Here is a 25569-nt window from a genome sequence, read left to right as displayed (position 1 = left end):
ACACACACACAAGGGGAGATGGAGGAGTTGAGGAAACAGAAGGCCCTCACATGGCCCCGGGATTCAGGTGCTTCACCTCCCAGAGACCCCCACCCTATGTTTATCTGCGTCTGAGCACACCAGGTTTCCACACACTGAGGTCTGCAGACACAGTCCTGCTGACTGTCTGGATGCCCTGTGCACACCCATATGAGACACTCCAAATACGTCCACAGATGAAAATCGGCTCTCGTCTCCCCTGGAACACATACACTATGAAACCCACACCCGCATAGGTGGCTTCTCTCTGTTCCATACTCTCTTGGTTTAACAACATACTGCCGCATATTCACCAGCAGGGGTGCCTGATACATGCCACAGTCTGGGCTGCAAAGAGCAAGGATGTCGTTGTGTGTGTGTGGGGGGGGGGGGGTTGTGTCCTTCCCCCACACACAGGCCTAGCTCTGTGTTCCAGCCTGAGCTGGAGATGGCCCTGATCAGAAATGCTCTCCCAGGGCCTTGGGGTCACCCGGGCTGGGGAGGCACCAAAGAATGTTCCTGGCATGTGCTGACAGGGGATTTCATTGCCCAGCTGGGCAGACTCAGGAAGGACTTGGGGGAAGCAGCAGAATAAGTTCACACTGGGTCCAAGCAATGCTCCATGCTGTGGCTGACTGCTTTGGGTTTGTGAACCTGCTGGACTCAGAGCAGCTGGTGCTCTTTGGGTACCTGTGAGTGGGTGAGAGGGAGGTGATAGTAAAGAAAAACAGAGAGAATAGAGGGGGGCATTTTTAAGGTCTTGGGGTTGGAGCTCAGAGGAAGAACTGTTAACGGGGGAGAGGGGGGGGGGGAGAAAAGGGCAGAAAAGGCAATGCCAGGACAGAAAGACTACGACAGTCACAGACAATGGTAGGCGTCTAGGAAGATAAGGAGAAAGAAGAAAGGTAGGAAGGGAGGGAAGAGAGAAGGGTGAGTTAGAAAGAGATTGAAAGAACAGAAAAGCAGGGCACACAGAGAGAGGCTCAGGGAAGACAGCAACAAACAAGCTGCTGGTGATGGGAGCTAAGGAAGCCATAGTCAGAGGACCCGGGGCAAGCCCAGTGCACAGAACTTGCAGCCTGATTCCCCTGCTGCTCGCGGGAATGCTGACCACAGGTGAGTGGAATGCTGGACTTGTAGTGCACAGGCTCACAAGTGCCACCGTAGGCTCCTATTGTCAATCTCTTGTGTCCCCAGGCCTGGCCCAGTCGCCAGTCCCCACCTCAGCACCTCGAGGCTTCTGGGCTCTGTCTGAAAACCTGACTGTGGTGGAAGGGGCAACAGTTAAGCTGTGGTGTGGCGTCAGGGCCCCCGGCAGTGTGGTGCAGTGGGCTAAGGATGGGCTGCTTCTGGGTCCAAACCCTAAGATTCCAGGCTTCCCAAGGTACAGCCTGGAAGGAGACAGTGCTAAAGGTGAGAGGTCAGAGCCTGAAATCCCTGGCAAGGGCAGAGACAGTGGCGCTGACCTTGGTGGCTCCATCTCTAGGTGAGTTCCATCTGCTTATTGAAGCCTGTGACCTCAGCGATGATGCGGAGTACGAGTGCCAAGTCGGTCGCTCCGAGTTGGGTCCCGAGCTCGTGTCTCCCAGAGTAATCCTCTCCATCCTAGGTATGGGTGAGAGACTCCCTTCCAGAACCCACCAAGTTGGGCTCCAGCCCTCTTTCCTCAGACCTGGGAGTCCTCCACCCTGGGTCCTGGGTACAGTCTCATTTTCTTGACCAAACCTTTCATGTACCTCCCAATAGTGTGTCTCACCCCAGACTCTTTCCCACCAGTTTCCCCCAAGGTGCTTCAGTTAACCCCTGAGGCAGGAAGCACAGTTACCTGGGTAGCTGGACAGGAGTATGTCGTCACCTGTGTGTCTGGGGATGCAAAACCAGCACCTGACATCATCTTCATCCAGGGTGAGTGGAGGTGAACCGGTGGGACAGCCAATACCACTGGGATGGGAAGGGTGTTCCTGCCAAGTATCCTCCTAAGAGACCCCCAAAATATGTCTCCCCTGAAGATATTACCACCCCAGGTAATGAGGCCAATGTAATATGCTGGATAAGGAGATGCTGTGGGGAGACACCCAGGAAACAACAAGATGGCTGATCTGGGGTAGCGAGAGAGGGTCAGCACTCAAGTGAGCTATGGATGTCAATGTCCTGCAGCTGTAAGGCATTAGGGAGAAAGGAGAAACCATGGTACAGCCCTGGGAACCCCAGAATTCAGGGGGTTCTGAATGCGTGGGAGGTCCAAGCCTACACCCCAGCTTCTTGTCCTCCAGCGCCAATAAGAATGGGGGTGCTATGTCCACCCTGAGCACTTCCAGGCTATGCTTCTACATCCACCTTGGAAAAGAACCCCAAGTCCCTCTAGCCAGCTTTCTCGTTGTCCCAAGGTGGACGCACGGTAGAGGATGTCTCCTCCAGCGTGAACGAGGGATCAGAGGAGAAACTCTTTATCACGGAAGCCGAAGCCAGGTGCGCAAGCTGGGGTTTCCTTCCCATACCCTGTGTTCCAGGTTGTCCCAGCAGACTCTCAGAACCTAGTAATGCAAGCATGGAACCCTGAGTTGTATAAACACCTGGGACCCAACTCTTTACCTTGACTCTCAAAAATTCTTGATGGTAATCCCAGTTTGTAGGTATTAAGTAAAAGTATTTAGCCCAGGTAAGGACCTTGGGCACCCCAACTCTCACGTTAAGCCCCCAAATCTCTCCCAGGGGTGTCTAGATCTTAGAATAAATCAGTATGGAGACTAGCTGACAGTGAAGACCTGGAACTTCATGTCTTCATCCTGGATCCCTATACCGTCATATGACAACTCTGACTCCAGAAACTTCTATTTCTCCATGGCAGGGTGACACCCCAGAGCTCAGATAATGGGCAGCTGCTAGTCTGCGAGGGGTCCAACCCAGCCTTGGCCACTCCCATAAAGGCTTCGTTCACCATGAATATCCTGTGTGAGTGGGGAAGATGGGCAGTGGTGGGCACAGAGGATGGTTTGGGAGCACGGAGAGAGATTTAAGAGTGGTAGAGCCGGGCGTGGTGGCGCACGCCTTTAATCCCAGCACTCGGGAGGCAGAGGCAGGCGGATTTCTGAGTTCGAGGCCAGCCTGGTCTACAAAGTGAGTTCCAGGACAGCCAGGGCTACACAGAGAAACCCTGTCTCGAAAAACCAAAAAAAAAAAAAAAAAGTGGTAGAAAATTCAGACATTGTCATCAGCCACCGTGTTGTGTACCTATAATCTCAGTATACGGGAGGTGGGGGCAGAAGGACAGTAAGGCCAACCTGGGCTACTGAGGGCTGGACTTTGTAGCTCTGCCATAGAATCCACCCTGGGGTAAGCATAAACCCAGGTTCCAAACCCAGCACTGGAAACAAAAAGCAAGCAGCCAAGGAAAAGCTAAGATTTGTTATTGTTATTGCTGCTGCTGTTGTTGTTGTATGCATGTGTGCATGTGCATGTGTGCATGCACGAGAACATCTTTCAGAAGTTAAGTCTCCCCTTGCAAAATGGACTTGAAGTCAGGTTGTTGGGCTTGTTGCCAAGGCCCTCCTGCACCATCTCCCTTGTCCACAAGAGGAGAGAAAAGCAAGTTATGGAGCCCAGAAAGAGTAGATGGGGGCTTCCTAGGCTCCCTGAGTGGTCTATGCTCTCCAGTCCCCCCAGGACCTCCTGTCATTGATTGGCCAGGCCTGAATGAGGGGCATGTACGGGCAGGGGAGAACTTGGAGCTGCCCTGCATAGCCAGAGGTGGAAATCCACCTGCGACCCTGCAGTGGCTGAAGGTGAGGATGGAGGGCTGACACGGGGGCCTGGGGAAGGAGCGATGCTGAGGTAACCAGGTTTGCCTCTGTGTCCAGAATGGTAAACCAGTGTCCATAGCTTGGGGCACAGAACATGCCCAGGCAGTGGCTCACAGTGTGCTGGTAATGACTGTTCGACCTGAAGACCACGGAGCTCGGCTCAGCTGTCAGTCCTACAACAGTGTGTCTGCAGAGACCCAGGAGCAAAGCATCACGCTGCAGGTCACCTGTGAGTCCCACCCTCTTCCTCTCAGTCCATATCCTTCTGTGCCTTCATATCCGGCCAATCTTATGTCAAAGACCTCATTGTCAGCCTACACCCCCATCTGTCTGGGTTGAAGACCCTGGCCTGAATTCCCATCTCTCCTTGGTGTGTCTGTCATCAGTTCCCCCCAGTGCCATTACCATCCTGGGATCTGCATCACAGTCTGAGAACAAAAATGTGACCCTTTGCTGCCTTACCAAGTCCAGTCGCCCACCGGTCCTGCTGAGATGGTGGTTGGGTGGACGGCAGTTGCTGCCCACGGATGAGACAGTCATGGATGTGAGGATGTACATGATTGTGGTTTGACATCCTCAGAGGCTTTGGGCCCTGCAGAGGCCAGACTGAGGCTCCAGTTCTTGGGTCTTATAGAGGGAGGGTGGGAAAGTTTCATGTGTCCTTGGTAGGGTCTGGTGGACCCAGGCCTCTGCTACCATGAGTGAGGCCTTCTTGGGCCGTAAATCTGAAGCTCACTCCTTGCTAGGGCCTGCATGGTGGCCACATCTCCATGTCCAATCTGACACTCTTGGTGAAGAGAGAAGACAATGGCCTGTCCCTCACCTGCGAAGCCTTCAGTGATGCCTTCAGCAAGGAGACCTTCAAGAAATCACTCACCTTGAATGTGAAATGTGAGCCTTAACCCAGAGCCCGAAGAGGCCTCAGGCCTCGGGCTTCACAGAGCTCACCCTGAGGATCTAGCCCAGATGAAAATGTCTCTCTTCAGATGTAAATGTGTCTCTTCACCATCTCTCACTAGACCCTGCCCAGAAGCTGTGGATTGAGGGACCCCCAGAGGGGCAGAGCATCCGGACTGGAACTCGGGTGAGGCTGGTATGCTTAGCCATTGGAGGCAACCCAGAGCCCTCCCTCACCTGGCTTAAGGTAGGGGCCAAGCAAGAAAGGGAAGGCATGAGATCTTCCTCTCTCCCCCTTCCCTTCCTTCTTTCCTGTCTTTTTTCTTTTCCCTTTTTCCCTCCTGTTTATCTGCTGTGTGTGTGTGTGTGTGTGTGTGTGTGTGAGAGAGAGAGAGAGAGAGAGAGAAAGCTAAAACCACTCACACTCTACTGACTGAGCTGTCCTCTCATTTTCATTTGCTTTCCTAAGACAGGATGTTATGTCATCTAGGCTGGCCTTGAATTCTGTTTGTTTTTGATCCAGGAAGGGTTTCAGGATGTAGTTCTGGCGGGCCTAGAACTCATTATGTAAACCAGGCTGGCCTCGAATTTAGAGAGATCCACCCGACTCTGCCTGGATTAAAACCCTGCTCATCCTTTTGATCCTCTTGTCCTCTCCACCCCCTCAGAACGTGGAAACACCCGTATCTCTTGGAAAACTCTAGAGATTATGGAAAGTCACAAATGCCATGAGAATTAATGGAACCCCCCAGGAAAGTTCTGAAAAAATAATTCCAGGATAAAAAAAAAAAAAAAAAGGAACTTTGGGTCAAAATAGAAAATTCTAAGCCGGGCGTGGTGGCGCACGCCTTTAATCCCAGCACTCGGGAGGCAGAGGCAGGTGGATTTCTGAGTTCGAGGCCAGCCTGGTCTACAAAGTGAGTTCCAGGACAGCCAGGGCTACACAGAGAAACCCTGTCTCGAAAAACCAAAAGAAAAACCAAAAAAAAAAAAAAAAAAAAGAAAATTCTAGAGATAAAGTAACTATAATTCCATTCATAGTAAAGAAAATTCATTCACATTAAAGCTAATGTTAAGGAAAATAAAGAATGAAGGGAGGGAAGAGAAAGAGATGGAGAGGGAGGACAGAGACGGGGGACAGAAAGATGAAGGAGGCAGAAAAAGAGGCAGAGAAAGAGGCAGGGATATCTAAGGGTTAATATTGGAATTAGGGAAAAGTTTCGAGAAATTTTGGGGGAGAGTGGAAAGTGTTTGAAATTTTAAATTTTTATTTATTAATTTTAATATGCATGTATATTTTGTCTGTGACCACATTCATCCCTAATGCCTTGAGAAGTCAGAAGAGTGTGTCAGGTCCCCTAGGACTGGAGCTACAGTAGGTTGTTAGCTTCCATGTGGGTGCTGGGAATTGAACCCTGATCCTCTGGAAGCGCAGCCTGTGCTCCTACCTGCTGGGCCAACTCTCCAGCGGAAGACGGGAATTTTTAAGAAAAACACCTGTGAGGAGGCAGTCCTTTTTGTAATCCTAGCTCTTGAAAGCAGAAGGCAGGAAGGTCAGGAGTTCAAGGTCATCCTCGGCTAGGCTACTTAGGGGACTCACTCTGCGGTCAACCCTGGCTACATGAGATCCCCTCTCAAGCAAAGCAAGGCAAAAACAACAGAGGCAAAGAAAAGGGAAAGAGTATTGGGAATTCCGAGGGAGTTTCCTGTTCTGTAAATATCACAGTTCAGGGTTTGGGGGTGTGGTACCTGCAGCAAGCAAAGGGCTGGGGGTGTGTGGGGGGGGCTGGAGGTAGGTGGTGTGTGTAGGTGTGTGGGTGGAGATGGGGGGCGCGGTGCACAATGGACTAAAGATCCCAAGACTACCAAGGCAGGCAGGAGAGGCTAGTACTAGGGATACTCAAATCCAGACCCTACTCCTGCTGCCGCTGATGAGGACACCTTCATCACACAAAGGCCCTCTCTGGGCTAGCGGCCACCCACCCACCCTATTTGGGTCCTCAGGATTCGCGCCCGGTGAACGATCCTCGGCAGTCCCAGGAGCCCCGGCGTGTGCAGCTGGGCAGTGTGGAGAAGTCCGGCAGCACTTTCTCCCGCGAGCTGGTGCTGATCATAGGCCCGCCGGACAACCTAGCCAAGTTCTCCTGCAAGGCGGGTCAGCTCAGTGCATCTACGCAGCTGGTGGTGCAGTGTGAGCGCACAGGCCCAGCGGGTGGCGAGTGTTGGAGAGGGGGCGGTGTAGACCCTTGTAGCCCAGGTTCCTCAGCCTTTGAATCTCTAATCCATTAAGTTCCCCCAACAAACCTGACCATCCTGGCCAACTCGTCCGCACTGCGCCCAGGCGACGCCTTGAACTTGACCTGCGTCAGCATCAGCAGCAACCCTCCAGTCAACTTGTCTTTGGACAAGGAAGGAGAGAGGTGAGTTTATAGGAAACCCTATCCCGTCTATGTTCAGTCACACACACACACACACACACACACACACACACACACACACACACACCCAGTCTGCTCCCTCGGTGCCCTAAGCTTCCGGGACCAGCTGGGTCCTCACCCATTTTCTCAAACTTGCACAGGCTGGAAGACGTGGCTGCAAAACCCCAGAGCGCCCCGTTCAAAGGCTCCGCTGCATCCAGGAGTGTTTTTCTTCGGGTGTCATCCCGAGACCACGGCCACCGGGTTACCTGCCGAGCCCACAGCGAGGCACTTCGTGAAACCGTGAGCTCCTTCTACCGCCTCAACGTGTTATGTAAGTGCGCAGGCCTGGCACCGCCCCTCAGCTACCTGAGTCTTCACCTTGACCTCTATCGAGTCTATAACTTTCCTAGCCTTCATCCTGATCTCCCGCTGTCAGCAGTTCCAATCCATGCTCTCCACTCTCAGCTTGGCACTCGCTGCTATCTCCCCCCCCCCAAAAAAAAAAAAAAACTGGATCTTAGCTTCTCAATTGTTAAATTTTAAAAGTTTTAAAATAGTCCTGGCTGACCTGGAACTTGATATGTAGAGTAGGAAAGTCATGAGCTTGCAGCAATCCTCCTGCCTCTGTCTCTGAACTCTAAAGTTTACTGCCTCTGAAGTGCTGGGATTGCAAACCTGTACGACCATATCTGGCTTTGCGTATTTTGTTCTGCTGTTTTTGTTTTTTCAGACAGTATCTGACTGAATAGCTCTGGCTGGCTTGGAACTTACAAATGATCCACGGGTCTCTGTCTCCCACGAGCTGGGATTAAAGGCATGCCTCACCACACCCCACTTGGATTTTTTTTTAAATTACATCTAATTATTGTGTGTGTTCCCTCATGTCTGTGCCATGGTGAGCAGGTGGTCAGAAAACAACTTAAAAGAAAAACATTTTGTTTGTTTGTTTTTTGTGGGGTTTGGGTTTCGGAGACAGGGTTTCTCTGTGTAGTCCTCGCTGTCCAGGAACTAGCTCTGTAGACCAGGCTGTCCTCGAACTCACAAGAGATTCGCTTGCCTTTGCCTCCAAAGTACTGGGATTAAAGGCGTGCACTGTGGCCGCCGCCCAGCCTCACAGAACAATTTAAGAAAGCTGGTTCTCACCTCCCTCCTTGAGGGTCCCCGACACTGAACTCAGGTTTGGCAGTAATCTTACCAGCCGAACCATCCCACCAGGTTTTAGCTTCTATCCAGAGCCTTGTCCCAGATCTCAGCTCTAACAGTTGTCCTGTCCACCACCCTAGTCCTGGCTTCGACCCTAACCTTAACCCCTGAACTTGTGCCTTAACTTTACCGACTCTTGACTTCCTGGGGCGCCCCCTCTGAAGACCCTCCAGAGTTCCTGGGAGAGCAAGTGCGGGCGGTGACCGTGGTGGAGCAGGGCCAGGCGCTGCTGCCGGTGTCCGTGTCTGCTAACCCCGCCCCCGAGGCCTTCAACTGGACCTTCCGAGGATACCGCCTCAGCCCAGGTAGGATGTGGGCCTGGAGGAGGGTGCAGATTCAGGAGGCTGGGCGTGACTTCCAAGCTCCTGACCCTCTCCTTCCGCAGCTGGGGGTCCCCGGCACCGCATCCTGTCTGGAGGGGCTCTGCAGCTGTGGAATGTGACCCGAGCTGACGATGGCTTTTATCAGCTACACTGCCAGAACTCGGAGGGCACCGCCGAGGCGCTGTTGAAGCTGGACGTGCATTGTGAGCCCCCTCAGAAACCCGGAAAACTAGGGTTTCCCAAGAGCTGCTCCTTACCGTGGACGACACGCCCACTCAAGTTCTCTTGACCCCACCCCAGCACTGTTCTGGTATATCCCCGCCCCCCAGCGCACACACCAGACTCTAATAATCACAGAGGCACAACGATGAAGACAGGCTTATTATCTTGAGAATTCTCTTCCATAAAGGGCAAGCTGTACCCACCTCCATACTATTCTAGACACCTCAAAGACACTCCTCCTCCCTGAGATCTGTCCCCCCTCACCCCCACAGGGTCTGTCAGGACCTAAGTTTCTTCATCAAGCACTTATCTCTCAATAGATGCTCCCACCATCCGTGCCCTGAAGGACCCTACTGAGGTGAATGTTGGGGGTTCGGTGGATATAGTCTGCACCGTCGATGCCAATCCCATCCTTCCAGAGATGTTCAGCTGGGAGAGACTGGTAAGCGCCTAGCCTTTGGTGGATGGAGGTTGAGCTAGGAAGATGCAGTCTCCGGGTTGCTAGTTCCTTGGAAGTGAATGTTGTACTGTGTGAAGCCATGCGTGATTGTACAGGTCAGGATATCTTTTGGGAACTGATTTTGTTGAATGGCAGGTGAATGTGTGAATGAGTGAATAGTGTGTGTGTGTGTGTGTGTGTGTGTATGTGGTGAGTGTAGTGTGTGTGTGTGTGTATGTGTGTAAATGGGTGCATGAAGGAATGAAAAGTTGGAGGATGAGTAAAAAAAATAAGTGAAAGAACAGAAAATAGGATGGGCGACTCCATGCTTGATTAAAGGGTAGACAAATAGGATGAGAAGACCGGCAGGTGAGTGGCAGGAAGTCTGTGGTAGATATACATACATACATACATGTATCATACACATGGTGTATATGATATATATCATATATAACTTTTATCATATATACATACATATGTGTATATGCATTATAAATGTATGTATATATAAGCAGTATACATATTTATGAATGTGGACATGGAGGAGTGAAAAACAGCATGAATGAGCAGAGCGCTGCCTGATGGATGGCTCAGTTTCTGGAAGGAAGACAAATGGGGCGGGTGAGGTGGTGCAGTGGGTAAAAGTGCTGTGTGCACATGGTGACCTGACTTCAGTCCCTGGACCCAGGGTAGAAGGAGCAAACCGACCTTCAAGTTATTCACCCGAATGCTTTGCACACATGTGCCTACACTCACACACACACACACACACACACACACCATCATCATCATCATCTGTACATACATACATACACACATCATCATACATACATACACACATCATCATACATGCATACATACATCATCATACATACATGCATCATCATCATACCTATACACATCATCATACATGCATACATAAATACACATATCATCATACATACACACATCATACATACACACATCATCATACATACACATACATCATCACACATACATACATATATATATACATTGTTATAGATACATACACACATCATCATACATGTATACATACTTACACATCATCATACATGTATATATACAGTATTGTGCATATATATATATAATACATACATACACACATACACACACATATATATACACACACAACTAATGGTAAAGAATATTTTAAAACTATAAAGGAAGAAGACAAAGGTTTATTCATTGAGCTGGTGATTGAGTTGGTGGGAAGGTAAATGGGAGGAAAGATAGATTTGGTTTTTTGTTTTGCTGTTTGTTGTGGTTGTTTTAAATTTATTTGTTGTGTGCATATTTTCTGTGTGTGTGTAGTGCAAACGTGCCATAGTATGGATATGAAGGTCAAGAGGTCAAATTGTTAGGCTCAACCACAGGTGTCTTCATCCACTGAGCCATCTTCAAGGTCCATTGTTTTTTATTTGTTTGTTTGTTTGTTTGTTTATTACACATTGGTGCTTTACATGCATGTATGTCTTTGTGAGGGTGTCAGATCTGGAACTAGAATTACAGACATCTGTAAGCTGGCATGTGGCTGCTGGGAATTGAACCCAGGTCCTCTGAAGAGTAGCTAGTGCTCTTAACTTCTGGACCGTTGCTCCAGCTCCCATTGTTTTTGAGAGAGGGTTTGATGCAGGGGTTCTCAACCTTCCTAGTGATGCGACCCTTTAATACAGTTCTTCATGGTTCTAATACAGTTCCAGGCTGGCGCTTACCAGTGCGTTGTAGACAGTGGGGCATCTCCCATGACCAGAGGACTGGTCCATTTTATCAGATCATAAAATTATTTTATTACTACTTCATAAGTGTTATTTTGCTACTGTTGTGAATCACAATGCAAGTATGTGATATTCAGGATGTCAGGTATGAGACCCTGTGACAAGGTCATTTGACCTTGTCCCCAGAGTGGTTGTGACCCACAGGTTGAGACCCACTAGTGGTATAACCCATGCTGGCCCTAAGCATGCTTTGTGACAGAGACTGCCCTAGGTTTTGACTCACTTTTGACCTTCCTCACTCCAAGGTCCAAGAACTTGGATGACAGGCCTGTGCCACCATTCTAGGACATTTATATTTGAGAGAGGATTTTCACCTGTAGTCTAAGCTAGCCTAGAACTTGCTATGTAGCCCAGGTTGGCTCTGAACTTGGGACTCTCTAGCCTCTTCCTTCCAAGTGCATATGAACCATTACATGCAGCTCAGCTTGTGTGTGTGCGCGTGTGTGTGTGTGTGCGTGTGCATGTGTGTGCGTGTGCGTGTGTGTGCATGTGTGCGTGTGCGTGTGTGTGCGTGTGTGCGCGCGTGTGTGCGTGCGTGTGTGTGTGTGTGTGTGTGTGTGTGTGTGTGTGTGTGTGTGTGCCTGAGACTGTCCAGGGCTTTACCACTAAGCTGCGGTCTACAGATGGTTAGATGAACCAGTGCTACCATCCTGGCCTCATGCATGAGTGTTTAGACAAACATTAGAGATGGGTGATTGACTGGATGGGTGGATGGTTGGATGGATAACAAGAAACAGTCCTACTTCCTTACCTTTGTGAAAGGGGGTTGAAGGGACAGATGGGACACAGTTTGAGGGTTGATCTGAGGACAGACTGGGGACAAACTCCTGTGTCTTGGGATGCTAGGGGGAAGACGAGGAGGAACTGAACCTGGACGACATGGAGAAGATGTCAAAGGGATCCACAGGGCGTCTGCGGATTCGCCAGGCCAAGCTGTCCCAGGCTGGCGCTTACCAGTGCATCGTGGACAACGGGGTGGCTCCTGCAGCCAGAGGACTGGTTCGTCTTGTCGTCCGATGTGGGTAACTTCGAGGTCTGCCCATAACCCACTGCTCTCACACGTATCAGCACTCAGTCAGCATCATGGTGATCCTTCAACCCATCCCAGTTGCCCCCCAGGTGGATCATCCTACTCCCCTGACGAAAGTGGCTGCTGCTGGGGACAGCACCAGCTCGGCCACACTCCACTGCCGTGCCCGGGGGGTCCCCAACATCGACTTCACTTGGACCAAAAATGGAGTCCCTCTGGATCTCCAAGACCCCAGGTGAACCTGAGTTTACTCAGTTCTCACTCCGGCCCACTCATCCAGCCTTGGTTTCCCTTTCTGAGCCCCAGTGTGCCCCCTCTCCAGGTACACAGAGCACAAGTATCACCAGGGTGTGGTCCACAGCAGCCTCCTGACCATTGCCAATGTGTCTGCAGCCCAGGACTACGCCCTCTTCCAATGCACAGCCACCAATGCCCTTGGTTCAGACCACACCAACATCCAGCTCGTCAGCATCAGTACGATGGGAGCAGCTGGGAGGATGGGCGGGGTCAGGTCCTTGGGTCACCTGCAGCTGGGAGGATGGCGGGGGGGTCAGATCCTTGGGTCAACTGTGACTGGGAGGATGGCGGGGGTCAAGTCCTTGGGTCACCTCTGACTGGGAGGATGGTGGGGGTCAGGTCCTTGGGTCACCTGCCAAGATCCTGGTTGCCCAAAGCCAGGAAGTATTTCTGATAACTGAGAGGTGTTGGTGAATAGGAATGGCGTTTTGTTTTGTTAGAACAAGGTCTTGCTATATAACCCAGGCTAACCTCAGACTTACTATATAGCCCAGGCTAACCTCAGACTTACTATATAGCCTAGGCTAACCTCAGACTTGCTCTGTAGCCAAGCCTGCCTCAAAATGGTGACCCTTCAGCCTTAACCTCCAAAGGGCTGGGTTACAGTTGAGAACCACCAGGCCTAGCTGGGTTTTTTTTTTCTGGGGCTGGGAAGGGGGGGGGGTGGGTAGCAGGATGTCAGATCCAGAGCCTTGTGTATGTTGGGTACGTTCCCTATTACTGACCTATCCGTTAGCCTGGGTATACAGCTCTTTTTCTTCTAATGACTGTGTGGAAGTATTGCATTTGTATCTCAATGGCCTCACTTCCATTTCATAGCAATTGACATGGTTTTGTCACATGCCCCTCCTACTAGGAGTGAGGTCATTTCTATTAGAAGCACATGGCTTGAGAGTGTGGTTGGGAATGTTATTCAGGGTGTCATCACTAAGGAGGTGAGGATGGGGCAAAAGCCGTGCACACACGTGTATGTGTGTGTGTGTGTGTGTGTGTGTGTGTGTGTGTGTGTGTCTGTGAATCCTTTTTGTTTTTGTCTTATTTTTTTAATTAGAGTCTTACTATGTAGCCTTGGCTGGCCTGGAACTCACTATGTAGCCAAGGCTATACTCAGACTCACAGAGATCTGCCTGCCTCTGCCTCCCATTCGCTTGTATTAAAGGTGTGCACCACCATGCCCCCACATGCATGGGACTTTTGTGGTCGTGAAAAGCCATGTACCAGAGAGATGTAATGTGAGCCCATTAATGGGCATGTTCATATTGATGGTGAACCCAGTGACATTCTGCCCTGCTGTCCTAGGGTCACGCTGTAAATAAGTGTCCTTTCTGTGACTTACTTAGGACTGTGGATTTTTTGATTCTCACTTGTTGGTATTTTTGAAATTCAAAGTAGTCCCCAAACAGAAGGCTAAAATGCTCTGTCACGTTCCTAAGTTCAAGAAGTTTATAGGGGCTGGAGAGATGGCTGAGCCCTGGCAGCTCTTGCAGAGGACTGGAGATCAGTTTCTGGCAGGTACAGGGCGTGAGCTCACAGGCATGTGTGAGTCTAATTCCCAGGAATCTACTGCCCCCTTCAGGTTTCCACAGGCACTGCATGCATTTGGTGCGCATACATGCAGGCAAAACATCCACAAACATAAAGCAAAAACAAGTAAATCTTTTTAAAAAGAATTATTCACTTATTCTACTATATGAGTACACTGTAGCCTTCTTCAGACACACCAGAAGAGGGCAATGGATCCCATTGCAGATGGTTGTGAGCCATCATGTGGTTGCTGGGAATTGAACTCAGGACCTTTGGAAGAGCAGTCAGTGCTCTTAACCACTAAGCCATCTCTCCAGCCCAAAACAAGTAAATCTTTTTTTTTTTTTTTTGGTTTTTCGAGACAGGGTCTCTCTGTGTAGCCTTGGCTGTCCTGGAACTCACTTTGTAGACCAGGCTGGCCTCGAACTCAGAAATCCGCCTGCCTCTGCCTCCCGAGTGCTGGGATTAAAGGCATGCACCACCACACCCGGCCAAGTAAATCTTTAAAAGAAAAAAAAAAGGGAGAAGGTTATGATATACCTCAAGGAAGAATTTGTCTGTGTTGAGTAAACTTTGCTGAAGGGCAAGTCAGAGTGATGGCGGTCTCACAGGCTCAGACTGGCCTTGAGTTCCTGGTCCTCCTGTTCTACCTCTGCAACCAGGATGGCAGGTGTCTGTCACCATGCTGGGCTCAGGAGGGGCTGGGATCAAACCCAGGGATTTGTGTATGCTAAGTGAACATTCTACCCACTGAACCATATTGTCAGCCTCATCCTGCCAGCCATGTTTTCAATGTTAGTAAATCAGCAACATGTATTAAATAAGGTGGCTTGTTTAAAAACCAGAAATATGTATAAAGCAAAAATGTATGGGTGGCACATGCCTGTCATCTCAGCAGCTGGGTGGATGCAGTCAGAGGATCAAAATGATCCAGGCTAACCTGAAGAAACATGGTCTATAGATAGATAGGTGATATATAGATAGATGCTAGATAGATAGATAGATAGATAGATAGATAGATAGTAGACAGACATATAAATGGATGGATGGATAGATAGATACATAAGTGATAGATAATAGACAGACAGACAGATAAATAGATGATAGACAGTCAGACAGATGGACAGATAGACACAGATATAGTTGATAGATGATAGATAGGTAGATAGATATAGTTGATAGATAGATGATAGATAGATGGATGGATGGATGGATAGATAAAAGGTAGGTAGATAGATAGATGATAAACAGACAGATGGACAGGCAGACAGGATAGTTGATAGATAAAAAGATGGTAGATAGATAGATATATAGATAGATAAAAGATAGATGATAGACAGACAGATGGACAGACAGACAGATAGAGATGGTGGAAAATGATAGATAGATAGATAGATAGATAGATAGATAGATAGATAGATAGACAGATAGAAGACAGATGGATATACAAACAGATGATAGACACACAGATTAATGGAAGGATGGATGGATGGATAGATAGATAGATGATAGACAGACAGATGGACAGGCAGAAAAATAGATAGAGATAGTTGATAGATAGATGATAGATAGATATGTAGATAGATGATAGACAGACAGACAGACAGATGGACAGATGACAGACAGGTAGAGATAGTTGGTGGAAAGATGATAGATAGATAGATAGATAGATAGATAGATAGATAGATGATAGACAGACAGACAGATGGACAGATGACAGACAGGTAGAGATAGTTGGTGGAAGGATGATAGATAGATAGATAGATAGATAGATAGATAATAGACAGACAGACAGACAGACAGATGGACAGATGACAGACAGGTAGAGATAGTTGGTGGAAAGATGATAGATAGACAGATAGATAGATAGATAGATAGTAGACAGATGGATGTACAGACAAATGATAGACACACAGATGAATGGAAGGAAGGAGAGAGAGAGAGAGAGAGAGAGAGAGATGGAGTTTAAAAATAAGTTGGTCCAATGAGATGGCTCCAGGCTTCAGACCTGAGCTCCATCCCTGGAACCTTCATGGTGAAAGAAGAGAGTTGATTCCCTCAAGCTATACTCTGACCTCCACAAATCATGCACACACAAACAAATAAATACATAAAATATTTAGCCCCAGCCCTGGGGAGACAGAGGCAGGCAGATGTCTGTGAGTTCCAGGCCAGCCTGGCTCCAGAGAGACCCTGTCTCAAACAAGCAAACAGTGTTGGGAGAGAATGCCGTGGTGAGGACCAGAAGTAAGCCTTGCGTTTCTCAGAGCCAGGGTTCCAGGTGAACTTAAAACCACTTTCTAGTGTATGAGTGCTGTGCATACATGTGTATCTGTGAACTGCTCATGTGCCAGATACCCACAGGTTGTGAACTGTGTATGGGTGCTGGGAACTGAACCTTGGTCCTCTGGAAGAGCAGCCCATGCTATTAGCCACTGAGAAGAACTCATTGAGCATAGCCACTGTGAATAAAGAGAACCAACCACTGTTCTCAGGACACTCCGACAGGAAAGCTCTAGACTCCTTTTGCATCCCCTGACTCTCCATCCCTTCTCCCCCAAGGCCGTCCTGACCCTCCACTGGGACTGAAGGTTGTGAGTGTGAGCCCTCACTCAGTAGGACTGGAGTGGAAACCTGGCTTTGATGGGGGTCTGCCTCAGAGGTTCCAAATCAGGTGAGACCTCCGCCAAGGCTGGTGAAGTGGGGCAAACCACAGAGATGGACACCTGGCTGAGCTGACTGTTCACGCCATGCAGATATGAGGCCCTCGAGACCCCAGGATTCCTCTACATGGATGTCCTGCCTGCACAGGCCACCACCTTCACACTGACTGGGCTGAAGCCTTCTACACGGTACAGGATCTGGCTGTTGGCCAGCAATGCCCTGGGGGACAGTGGATTGACGGACAAGGGGATCCAGGTCTCCATCACTACCCCAGGTGGGAAGAGGCAATCTTGGGTAGGGTAGAGTTTTTTATTGTTGTTGGTTGTGTTGCTGTTGTTACTGGTTTTGATTTGGTTTGGTTTTTGACATCTTGTGGGATGGCATAGCAAAATAGATACTGTTATTTCTCCTATTTACAGATGAGTCAGCGTGTAGAAGGCAGCTCATAGATTAAGTAAATTTTTTATTAGATTAAGAGAAAAAAACCAGAAATGGAGATGGTTCAGTGGGTACAGGTGATTGCAGCCAAACCTGATGGCTGGAGTTCAATTTCCGGGACTCACTTAATAGAAGGAGAGAAGTGACTCCCGCAAGTTGAACTTTCACCTCCACATGTGCTCCCACCCACAGAAAATCAGTGAGTAGTTGTAAAAGACAAACAATGCACAAACTAGGCTTTGGAGGGAATGTTTCCATCCTGCAAAACTTCCTCCAACAGCAGGAGGAAGATAAAAGGTGAGGGGCAGAGTCCTAATGAATGAGCAGAGTCCAACTAGGAAAATCAATGAAACTGAAAGCCAGCTCTGCTGCAGAGACTGGGAATTATTTATTTATTTATTTATTTATTTATTTATTTATTTATTTATTATATGTAAGTACACTGTAGCTGTCTTCAGACACTCCAGAAGAGGGCGCCAGGTCTCGTTACGGATGGTTGTGAGCCACCATGTGGTTGCTGGGATTTGAACTCTGGACCTTCGGAAGAGCAGTCGGGTGTTCTTACCCACTGAGCCATCTCACCAGCCCGAGACTGGGAATTCTTAAAATCGACCTATGTACTGTGGTGCACACCGTTGATCCCAGCAGAGCCAGGTGGATCTCTGTGTGTTCTCGGCCATTCTGTCTACCCAGTGAATTCCAGGCTATCCAGGGTACATAGTGAGACCCTGCCTCAGAAAACAAAAAATACAAACAAAAGAACCCCCAAAAAAAGTGATTGAAAAAAGAAAGATTGAGAGGTGGCTAGAGATATAGTTAAGAAGCTAAGAGCACTAGCTGATCTTCCAGGGAACTGGGGTTCAATTCCCACCTCCCACATGGTGCTCACAACAGTGTGTAACTCCAGTTGCAAGGAATCCAATGTCCTCTTCTGGCCTGGGGAGGAGGCAGTGCATCAGACATGTGTAGTGATCAGACATACATGCAGACAAAACACACATATACACAAAATAAAAACAAACCTGTCAGAGAGAGACAGATAGACAGACAGAGACAGAGAGAGACAGAGACTCTGGATTCACAGACACAAAGAGGACTCTAAGGGAATACTATAGATGATCTAGGTCACTACACACAGTAACTTTGAAAACACAGGCAACATTCTTTGAAAATGATCCATGAGATTAGAGATATATCTCAGTGGTAGAGCACATGTTAGTGTGGATCAACAGAAGAGTGTCTGCCTAGAATCCCCCAGTGAGGGGCTGGGGGCGTGGCTCAGTGGTAGAGCCCCTGCCTAGAATCCCCCAGGGAGGGGCTGGGGGCATGGCTCAGTGGTAGAGCCCCAGCCTAGAATCCCCCAGGGAGGGGCTGGGGGCGTGGCTCAGTGGTAGAGCCCCTGCCTAGAATCCCCCAGTGAGGGGCTGGGGGCGTGGCTCAGTGGTAGAGCCCCTGCCTAGGATCCCCCAGGGAGGGGCTGGGGGCGTGGCTCAGTGGGAGAGCCCCTGCCTAGGATCCCCCAATGAGGGGCTGGGGGCGTGGCTCAGTGGTAGAGCCCCTGCCTAGAATCCCCCAGTGAGGGGCTGGGGGCGTGGCTCAGTGGTAGAGCCCCTGCCTAGGATCCCCCAGTGAGGGGCTGGGGGCGTGGCTCAGTGGTAGAGCCCCTGCCTAGGATCCCCCAATGAGGGGCTGGGGGCGTGGCTCAGTGGTACAGCTCCTGCCTAGAATCCCCCAGTGAGGGGCTGGGGGCGTGGCTCAGTGGTAGAGCCCCTGCCTAGAATCCCCCAGTGAAGGGCTGGGGGCGTGGCTCAGTGGTAGAGCCCCTGCCTAGAATCCCCCAATGAGGGGCTGGGGGCGTGGCTCAGTGGTAGAGCCCCTGCCTAGAATCCCCCAGTGAGGGGCTGGGGGCGTGGCTCAGTGGTAGAGCCCCTGCCTAGAATCCCCCAGTGAGGGGCTGGGGGCGTGGCTCAGTGGTAGAGCCCCTGCCTAGAATCCCCCAGTGAGGGCTGGCGGCGTGGCTCAGTGGTAGAGCTTCTGCCTAGAATCCCCCAGTGAGGGGCTGGGGGCGTGGCTCAGTGGTAGAGCCCCTGCCTAGAATCTCCCAGTGAGGGGCTGGGGGCGTGGCTCAGTGGTAGAGCCCCAGCCTAGAATCCCCCAGTGAGGGGCTGGGGGCGTGGCTACACAGTAGAGCTCTTGACTCAAATGCAAAAGTCAATCCCCAGCACCACAAGAAACTGACCAGTGAGTACACTGAAATCCAACCGACCGGCAGCGCAGGAGTTAGCAGGACGTGACTTAGTTCACAGAAGCCCGAAGCTTACCTACCACTTTTGTAGACTCAAGGAAGCATCTCAGTTTCTGAAAGCAGTTTTTACTTGTCCCTTTGTCGTTTGATTATTGAGACAGGATCTCAAGCTGCAGCCCAAGCTGGCCTGGAAATGTGCCGAGTGGCCCAGGCTAGCCCTCCCCTTGTGAGTGCGGGGATTTCAGGGCTGCTCCATCACCCCAGCTAGAATAGGCTTTCCTCCCAGAGCTCTCTGCCTGGGTTTTTGAAAGTGGGTTCCTCTCAGCCCGGTTGTGAAGATTAAGGGAAGAGACATATATGACATGCTCTTTGGACAGCGCGATATTCTGGCATAAATGTAAAGGAAATATCCCCAGGGTGCTTCAGTTTGCTTAGCCCAGGATACCTCCTGCCCTGTCTTCCTCTGATGGAATATCAGGGCCCTTTCCCAATCTGCAGCCTCTGCGCACGCCCTGCCCCACCACACATGCTCCTTACATTACAGTCTGACCTTTGAATGCTAAAACACAAACTACTACTTTCCCTTGCTCTAACTCTAATTTATACCTCGACTATAGAACGCCAACAGAGAATAAACCATTTTTTTCAGATTCGTTTCTTCTATTTAAAGACGTTTTTGATTTTTATTTTTTTAATTATCATTTACATTTTTAAACATGTTTCATATGTGGATGTTTTTTGCCTGTTTGCATGAACGTGCATTCTGTGTGTGCCTGGTGCCAGGCTTGGTTGACAAGTGACTTTACCTACTGAGCCATTTTTCCTACCCACAGCATCTTTTTAATTCACTCAGCAAGTTGGTAGTTCACACTGAAGGAACTATAAAACGCTAATTCACTATAATCCACTGCTACTGTTGGTACAGAACGCTCGCTGTAATATATTGTCCTTAAAATGTCACTAAGAGGCCAGGGAGTTTACTCAGTGGTTATGAGCAGTTGCTGCCCTTGCAGAGGGTTCGGTTCTAGCACCCATATGGTGACCCACAACCATCTGGGCACCGGGCAGGCACCTGGTGCACACACATATATGCAGGCACAACACGAGTACACATAAAAGGCAACTCTTTAAAATAAATAAATAAATAAATAAATAAATAAATAAATAAAACGTCCCTAAGAAGCTGAGCGCCACTCCCATGATCTTCAAAGTCAGCTGGAAGCTTAAGAAGTCCAGGGATCCTTTGGGCTTATCGGATTTCTGGTATTAATGTTAATCTCCCTCTCCCCCCACAGGCCTGGACCAGGCTCCTGAAGACACAGACCAGCCGCTGCCCACAGAGCAGCCTCCAGGCAAGTGCCCCTTCCCTGAGCCCCTCCCTTCTCTTCGCTCGATTGCTCGCTCACTTGGACTCCCCCCTTGTAATCAGAGCTGCCTAAGATTTAGCTGAATCCCTGCAGACTCCCACGCACACCCGTCAGCTCTTCTTGCTGAAGTAATATCCTTTCTCTTTTCCTAAGCTGGCTTAACTCTCTTTTGCAATTCTGGAGACCAAGCCCAGGTCTGTGCCTGTGCATGCCCTGTAAGTAAGCACTCTGCCACTGAGGTACATTCTCGGGCCCACTTTCCCCTTTTGTTGAGACAGGGTCTTGCTATGAATTTGTAGTAGTTTTACTCCAGCTTGCCGACGGCTGGATCTACTGGTGTGAGCCATCCTGCCTGGTGTAATTTAGTTTAATGCTGTGAGTGTATACATGCATGCACCTCTTTGTGTGTGTGTGTGTGTATGTGTGTGTAGTTGAGTATGCCTGCCTCTGAGTTTGAGTTTGGTTAGGCTGGCCAGAGAGAGCTCAATAAACTGAGTTGGGTTCCCACATCGTGTGGCTCACGACTGCCTGTAACTCCAGTTCCAGGGGATCCAAGGCCTTCTTTTGGCCTTTGTGGGCACACACACACACACACACACACACACACACACACACATGCACCTGCCATTTATGTACACACATTAAAACAAGTGAATAATAGGTTATTATTAAATCTTAATAAAACAGTGGTCTCTAGATTCACTGACATACCTTGTCTCAAGGGGACTAAGTAGAGAATGATAGAAGACATCCAGGGTCATCCTTGGGCAAGAATACACACACATGCACACACACACACACACACACATACACACACTCTCATACACATGTGCACCCACAGTAGACTCACATGCACACACACATACATGCCCACGGACACATGCACACACACACACACACACACTCACATATGCACACACACACAACAGACTCACACACTCATGCACACCCATACACGATGAGCACACATATATACCCGAACATGCACACAGACACACACACGTGCACACATGTGCACACATACACACCAGCTCTTGTGTGTGGGTGCTGGAGATCCAAACACAGGTCTTTGTGCTGTACACCCAGTGGGCTTCCTCCTGAGCCATCGTCCCAGCACTTTCTTAATTCTAAAGGATTGCTAGCTAGTGCATGCCCAGACTCCCTACTGTCTGGAGGCTGAGACAGGACAATCACAAGTCTGAAGTATGGGCTGCATAGTGACATACTCCCACCCCCAAATGCAAACAGCAACAACTAAAAAACGAGCTATCTATGTCCATGCTCTCTCTATGAGGCAGCTGTATCAGTTGGCTTTAACTGTGTAACAAACCACCCCAAAGGTGGAGGCATATAGCAACATACATTATTTTCCGTGATTCTGAGTCTGATGGGAAAGTTCTGGCTTGGGCTGATTCAGGTCATCTCGATGGTCATAGTAGCCTGGGACTGAGCTTAGACGGCTTCCTGCTCATATGTGTGGCAGCCATCTTGCTCAGGGTTGGAACAGTGTAAGTACTGCCCCTTAGAGTATTCACATGGAGATGGCCATGGGGTCCAAGAACAGCAAGAAAGGTCCTCTCTGGTTACCAGAGCTTCTCAGGCTTCGAATTCTGTCACATTTACTACCATCCCCCGCGGGCAAATGACGTGTCTCAACATGGAGCCAGTGTGGAAGGGGATTTCTCAGTCCCGACAGGACTCGGGTGGAGGAGGGAACCACTGCTAACAGATTGACTTGAGAAAGAAGCCACCCACCTTCGGGTGGAAAGAAGGGGTCCTGGGACTGGGACGATAGCTCAGTGGGTAGAGTACTTGCCATACAAATGCAAGGACCAGAGTTCAGATCCCTAGGAGCTTCATAAAAGGCTGGTGCAGCTGCACACAGCTGTAACCTGGGGCTGGGGAAAGAGACAGGCAGAGCCCCAATGGCTTGCTGACTAGCCAGACTAGCTGAAGCAGTGGGCCCAGGCTCAGTGAGACAAGACAGCGGAGCCAGGGACATGCTAGAGGACCCGAGTTCCATCAGGTGGCTCCAGAGGATCTGACAGCCTTGTATGACCTGTGCAGGCACAAACACACACACACACACACACACACACACACACACACACACACAGAGAGAGAGAGAGAGAGAGAGAGAGATTTGAAATTAAGTAAATCTTTGGGGTTAGAGAGATTGCTGGGCAGGTAAGAGCACATGCTGGTATTGTTTGTTTGTTTGATTGATTGATTTATTGATTGATTTTACAGAGGATCCAGGTTCAGTTCTCAGCACCCACATGGTGCCTTACAGCCATCTATACCTCCAATTCCAGAGGATCTGACGCTCTCTTCTGGGGGCACTGCACACACATTGTTTATATACATACACGCAGGCAAAATACTCATTTACGTAAAATTAAAATTAAAATACCTTCTTGAAAATTAAATTGGAGCTGGGCAGTGATGGCACACGCCTTTAATCCCAGCACTTGGGAGGCAGAGGCAGACAAATTTCTGAGTTCGAGGCCAGCCTGGTTTACAGAGTGAGTTCCAGGACAGCCAGGGCTACACAGAGAAACCCTGTCTCAAAAAAAAAAAAAACCCAACAACAACAAAAAAATTAAATTGGGAGCTGAAGAGCTGGCCCTGTGGTTAAGAGCACTGGCCGCTCTTCCAGGGGAGCTGGATTGGATTCCCAGCAGCCTTTGGGTAGCTCACCACCATCCATAGCTTCAGTTCTAGGGGACCTGATACCTTCTTCTGACATCCACAGGCACAAGACACACACGTGGTGCACATAACATACATGCGAGCAAACATTTATACGCATAAAAAAATAAAATTGATCTAACATGTATATGTATTCAAATAAGGCAGAAAGCAATAGAGGAAGACACTCAGCATCACCCCCCAGCTTTGGATTCTGAGTTCCCAGCTCAGGGGGGGATGGCACCACCCACCCTCAGGGCTGGCCTTCCTCTCAGCTAACCAATTCTACAGGCTTAACACACCCTGACGTGTGCTGCACAAGTGTCCTAGGCGATTTGGGCACCGTCAGGTTGGCACTGAAGACTAGCCATCAGTCAGGGACAGGCGTTCACAGAATCCCAATCCCAGCCCGTTCCCAGGGGTTGTGGATTCACCAAGAGGCATCTTCCACTCCCAGGACCCCCGAGGCTGCCCCTGCTGCCTGTGCTCTTTGCGGTTGGTGGTCTTCTGTTGCTTTCCAATGCCTCCTGTGTTGGGGGACTCCTCTGGCGGAGAAGACTGAGGCGCCTTGCTGAGGGTGAGGAAAGCTTTCTCAGTGCCAAGCTGGAGAGCGATTGGGTGGGGACACTGGGGCTGCCGTTCAGTACAACAGCTCGGGTCCAGGTGGGCTTGAACAGAGTCTCTGAAGCCCCCCCTTCCTCGTTTCTCCCAGAGATCTCAGAGAAGACAGAGGCAGGGTAAGAGGGAGAGGCTTGGGAGTGACGGGTGGCAGACTCGAACCCAACTTTCATCGGCACTTTCGTCCTGGAAGGTCGGAGGAGGATCGAATCAGGAATGAATATGAGGAGAGTCAGTGGACTGGGGACCGGGACACAAGAAGCTCCACGGTGAGAGAGGGGGACCTGGCAGCCTCCGGCCTCAGCTTCAAGCTAATCACTGCCATCTCCTGGGACCTGAGAGTCAAGGGAAATGACCCTGTTTGTTGGTTTTGTGTGGTTGTGTGTATGTGTGTGTGTTCATGTATGTGCATATGCATGTCTGAGACAGATTAGCACAGCAGAAGTGGACCCACACTACTACTCCATGAGGGACTTCAGTCCCCAGCTTCCCCCAACAGTGGAAGAGGTGTCATATCACCAAGGTGAGTCATGACCGCCTTTCCTTCCAATCTGTGCTGCTTACTTCTTTATTGCTGTGACCGAAATACTCCCAGAGAACAACCTGAGGAGTCCAGATTCCCACTGCCTCGCTTCAGAAAGTTCTGTCCGTGACTGCTTGGCCCCACTGCATGTGTGGCAAAGGAGAGTTGCTCTCATCACGGCAGACAGGAAATGGAAAGAGAGCCAGACAGGAAGGGGACTAGAGGCAAGAGATCCGCCCCCCCAGGACACATCCCAGTGACCAGGTCCAGCTAGGCACACCCGTTTCCAGAACCTCCCAGAATGGCGCCACTAGCCATGAAACCCCAACATATGAGCCTTTGGGGTAGACACTTTCCCATCCAGTCCTCATGTCTACCAACTCCAGCCTTCACAGGTATTGAAGATGAGGACATGGCCTTCCCCGGACACCTGTATGACGAGGTGGAGAGAGTCTATGGCCCGCCTGGGGTCTGGGGACCCCTCTATGATGAAGTACAAATGGTAAGAAGAATCTTATTACCAGGCTGTCTAGATCAGAAACCCACCTCCCACTGGGTGTATCTGTTAGAAGAAGCCACTGTGACAAAGAGACCCCTCAGTGCAGTGGCAGGGAAAATTAAAGCGGCACACTTCATCCAGAGGTGGCGGTGCATGCCAGAGAGGAGGGGGAAGGAAGAGGGGAGTTCAAAGCCAGCCTTGACTACATAGTGAGACTATCTCCACCAAGCAGAAAATGAAGTCTTTCTCGCATAGCTGTCCAAGAGGAGTCCTGCTGTGTCCCAGTGATTTATAATGCAGGGTTCTCCCCCTGGATCTCCCTGTCATTCTCTGGCACACACATCGGCAGGGTCTGCAGGCACAGGTCAGTTTACTTAGGGGTGGAGGTCAACTGCTGGAGAAAAGCTGTTAGACAGACCCAGAAATGGCCATCAGCCCCTCTGCTTCCTTCTGACTGATGGGAACATGGTCTCGACACTGGGGCTGGGGACTGTTATCTATAGCTCTGACATGTGGGAGAACGGAAAGAATGTGATTCCTAGGATAAATAGGCAC

At 49.7% G+C, this 25569-nt stretch overlaps 1 protein-coding gene across 1 annotated transcript in view; it reads left to right on the top strand.

Annotated features, from left to right (window-relative positions):
- Positions 1-837: 837 nt before the first annotated feature.
- The window catches only part of Nphs1 (NPHS1 adhesion molecule, nephrin), a 28346-nt gene continuing 3614 nt past the window's right edge, over positions 838-25569 (top strand). Inside the window, exons 1-28 of the mRNA XM_021166575.2 lie at positions 838-1134; positions 1216-1431; positions 1505-1627; positions 1795-1923; positions 2406-2487; positions 2867-2970; positions 3673-3800; positions 3876-4047; positions 4205-4362; positions 4565-4709; positions 4838-4962; positions 6720-6906; positions 7006-7135; positions 7294-7466; positions 8503-8643; positions 8724-8864; positions 9204-9325; positions 11965-12136; positions 12227-12383; positions 12471-12622; positions 16532-16643; positions 16726-16907; positions 20612-20668; positions 23832-23951; positions 24087-24111; positions 24186-24261; positions 24422-24515; positions 24902-25017. Coding sequence (XP_021022234.1) covers positions 1035-1134; positions 1216-1431; positions 1505-1627; positions 1795-1923; positions 2406-2487; positions 2867-2970; positions 3673-3800; positions 3876-4047; positions 4205-4362; positions 4565-4709; positions 4838-4962; positions 6720-6906; positions 7006-7135; positions 7294-7466; positions 8503-8643; positions 8724-8864; positions 9204-9325; positions 11965-12136; positions 12227-12383; positions 12471-12622; positions 16532-16643; positions 16726-16907; positions 20612-20668; positions 23832-23951; positions 24087-24111; positions 24186-24261; positions 24422-24515; positions 24902-25017 — 3639 coding nt within the window. The 5' untranslated portion in view covers positions 838-1034. The remainder of the gene's footprint in view (positions 1135-1215; positions 1432-1504; positions 1628-1794; positions 1924-2405; positions 2488-2866; positions 2971-3672; positions 3801-3875; positions 4048-4204; positions 4363-4564; positions 4710-4837; positions 4963-6719; positions 6907-7005; positions 7136-7293; positions 7467-8502; positions 8644-8723; positions 8865-9203; positions 9326-11964; positions 12137-12226; positions 12384-12470; positions 12623-16531; positions 16644-16725; positions 16908-20611; positions 20669-23831; positions 23952-24086; positions 24112-24185; positions 24262-24421; positions 24516-24901; positions 25018-25569) is intronic.

Source organism: Mus caroli, unplaced genomic scaffold (genome assembly GCF_978045245.1).
Source record: "Mus caroli unplaced genomic scaffold, Mus_caroli_1 scaffold_8, whole genome shotgun sequence".
NCBI lineage: Eukaryota > Metazoa > Chordata > Mammalia > Rodentia > Muridae > Mus > Mus caroli.
This window is presented reverse-complemented; position numbering and strand designations above follow the sequence as displayed.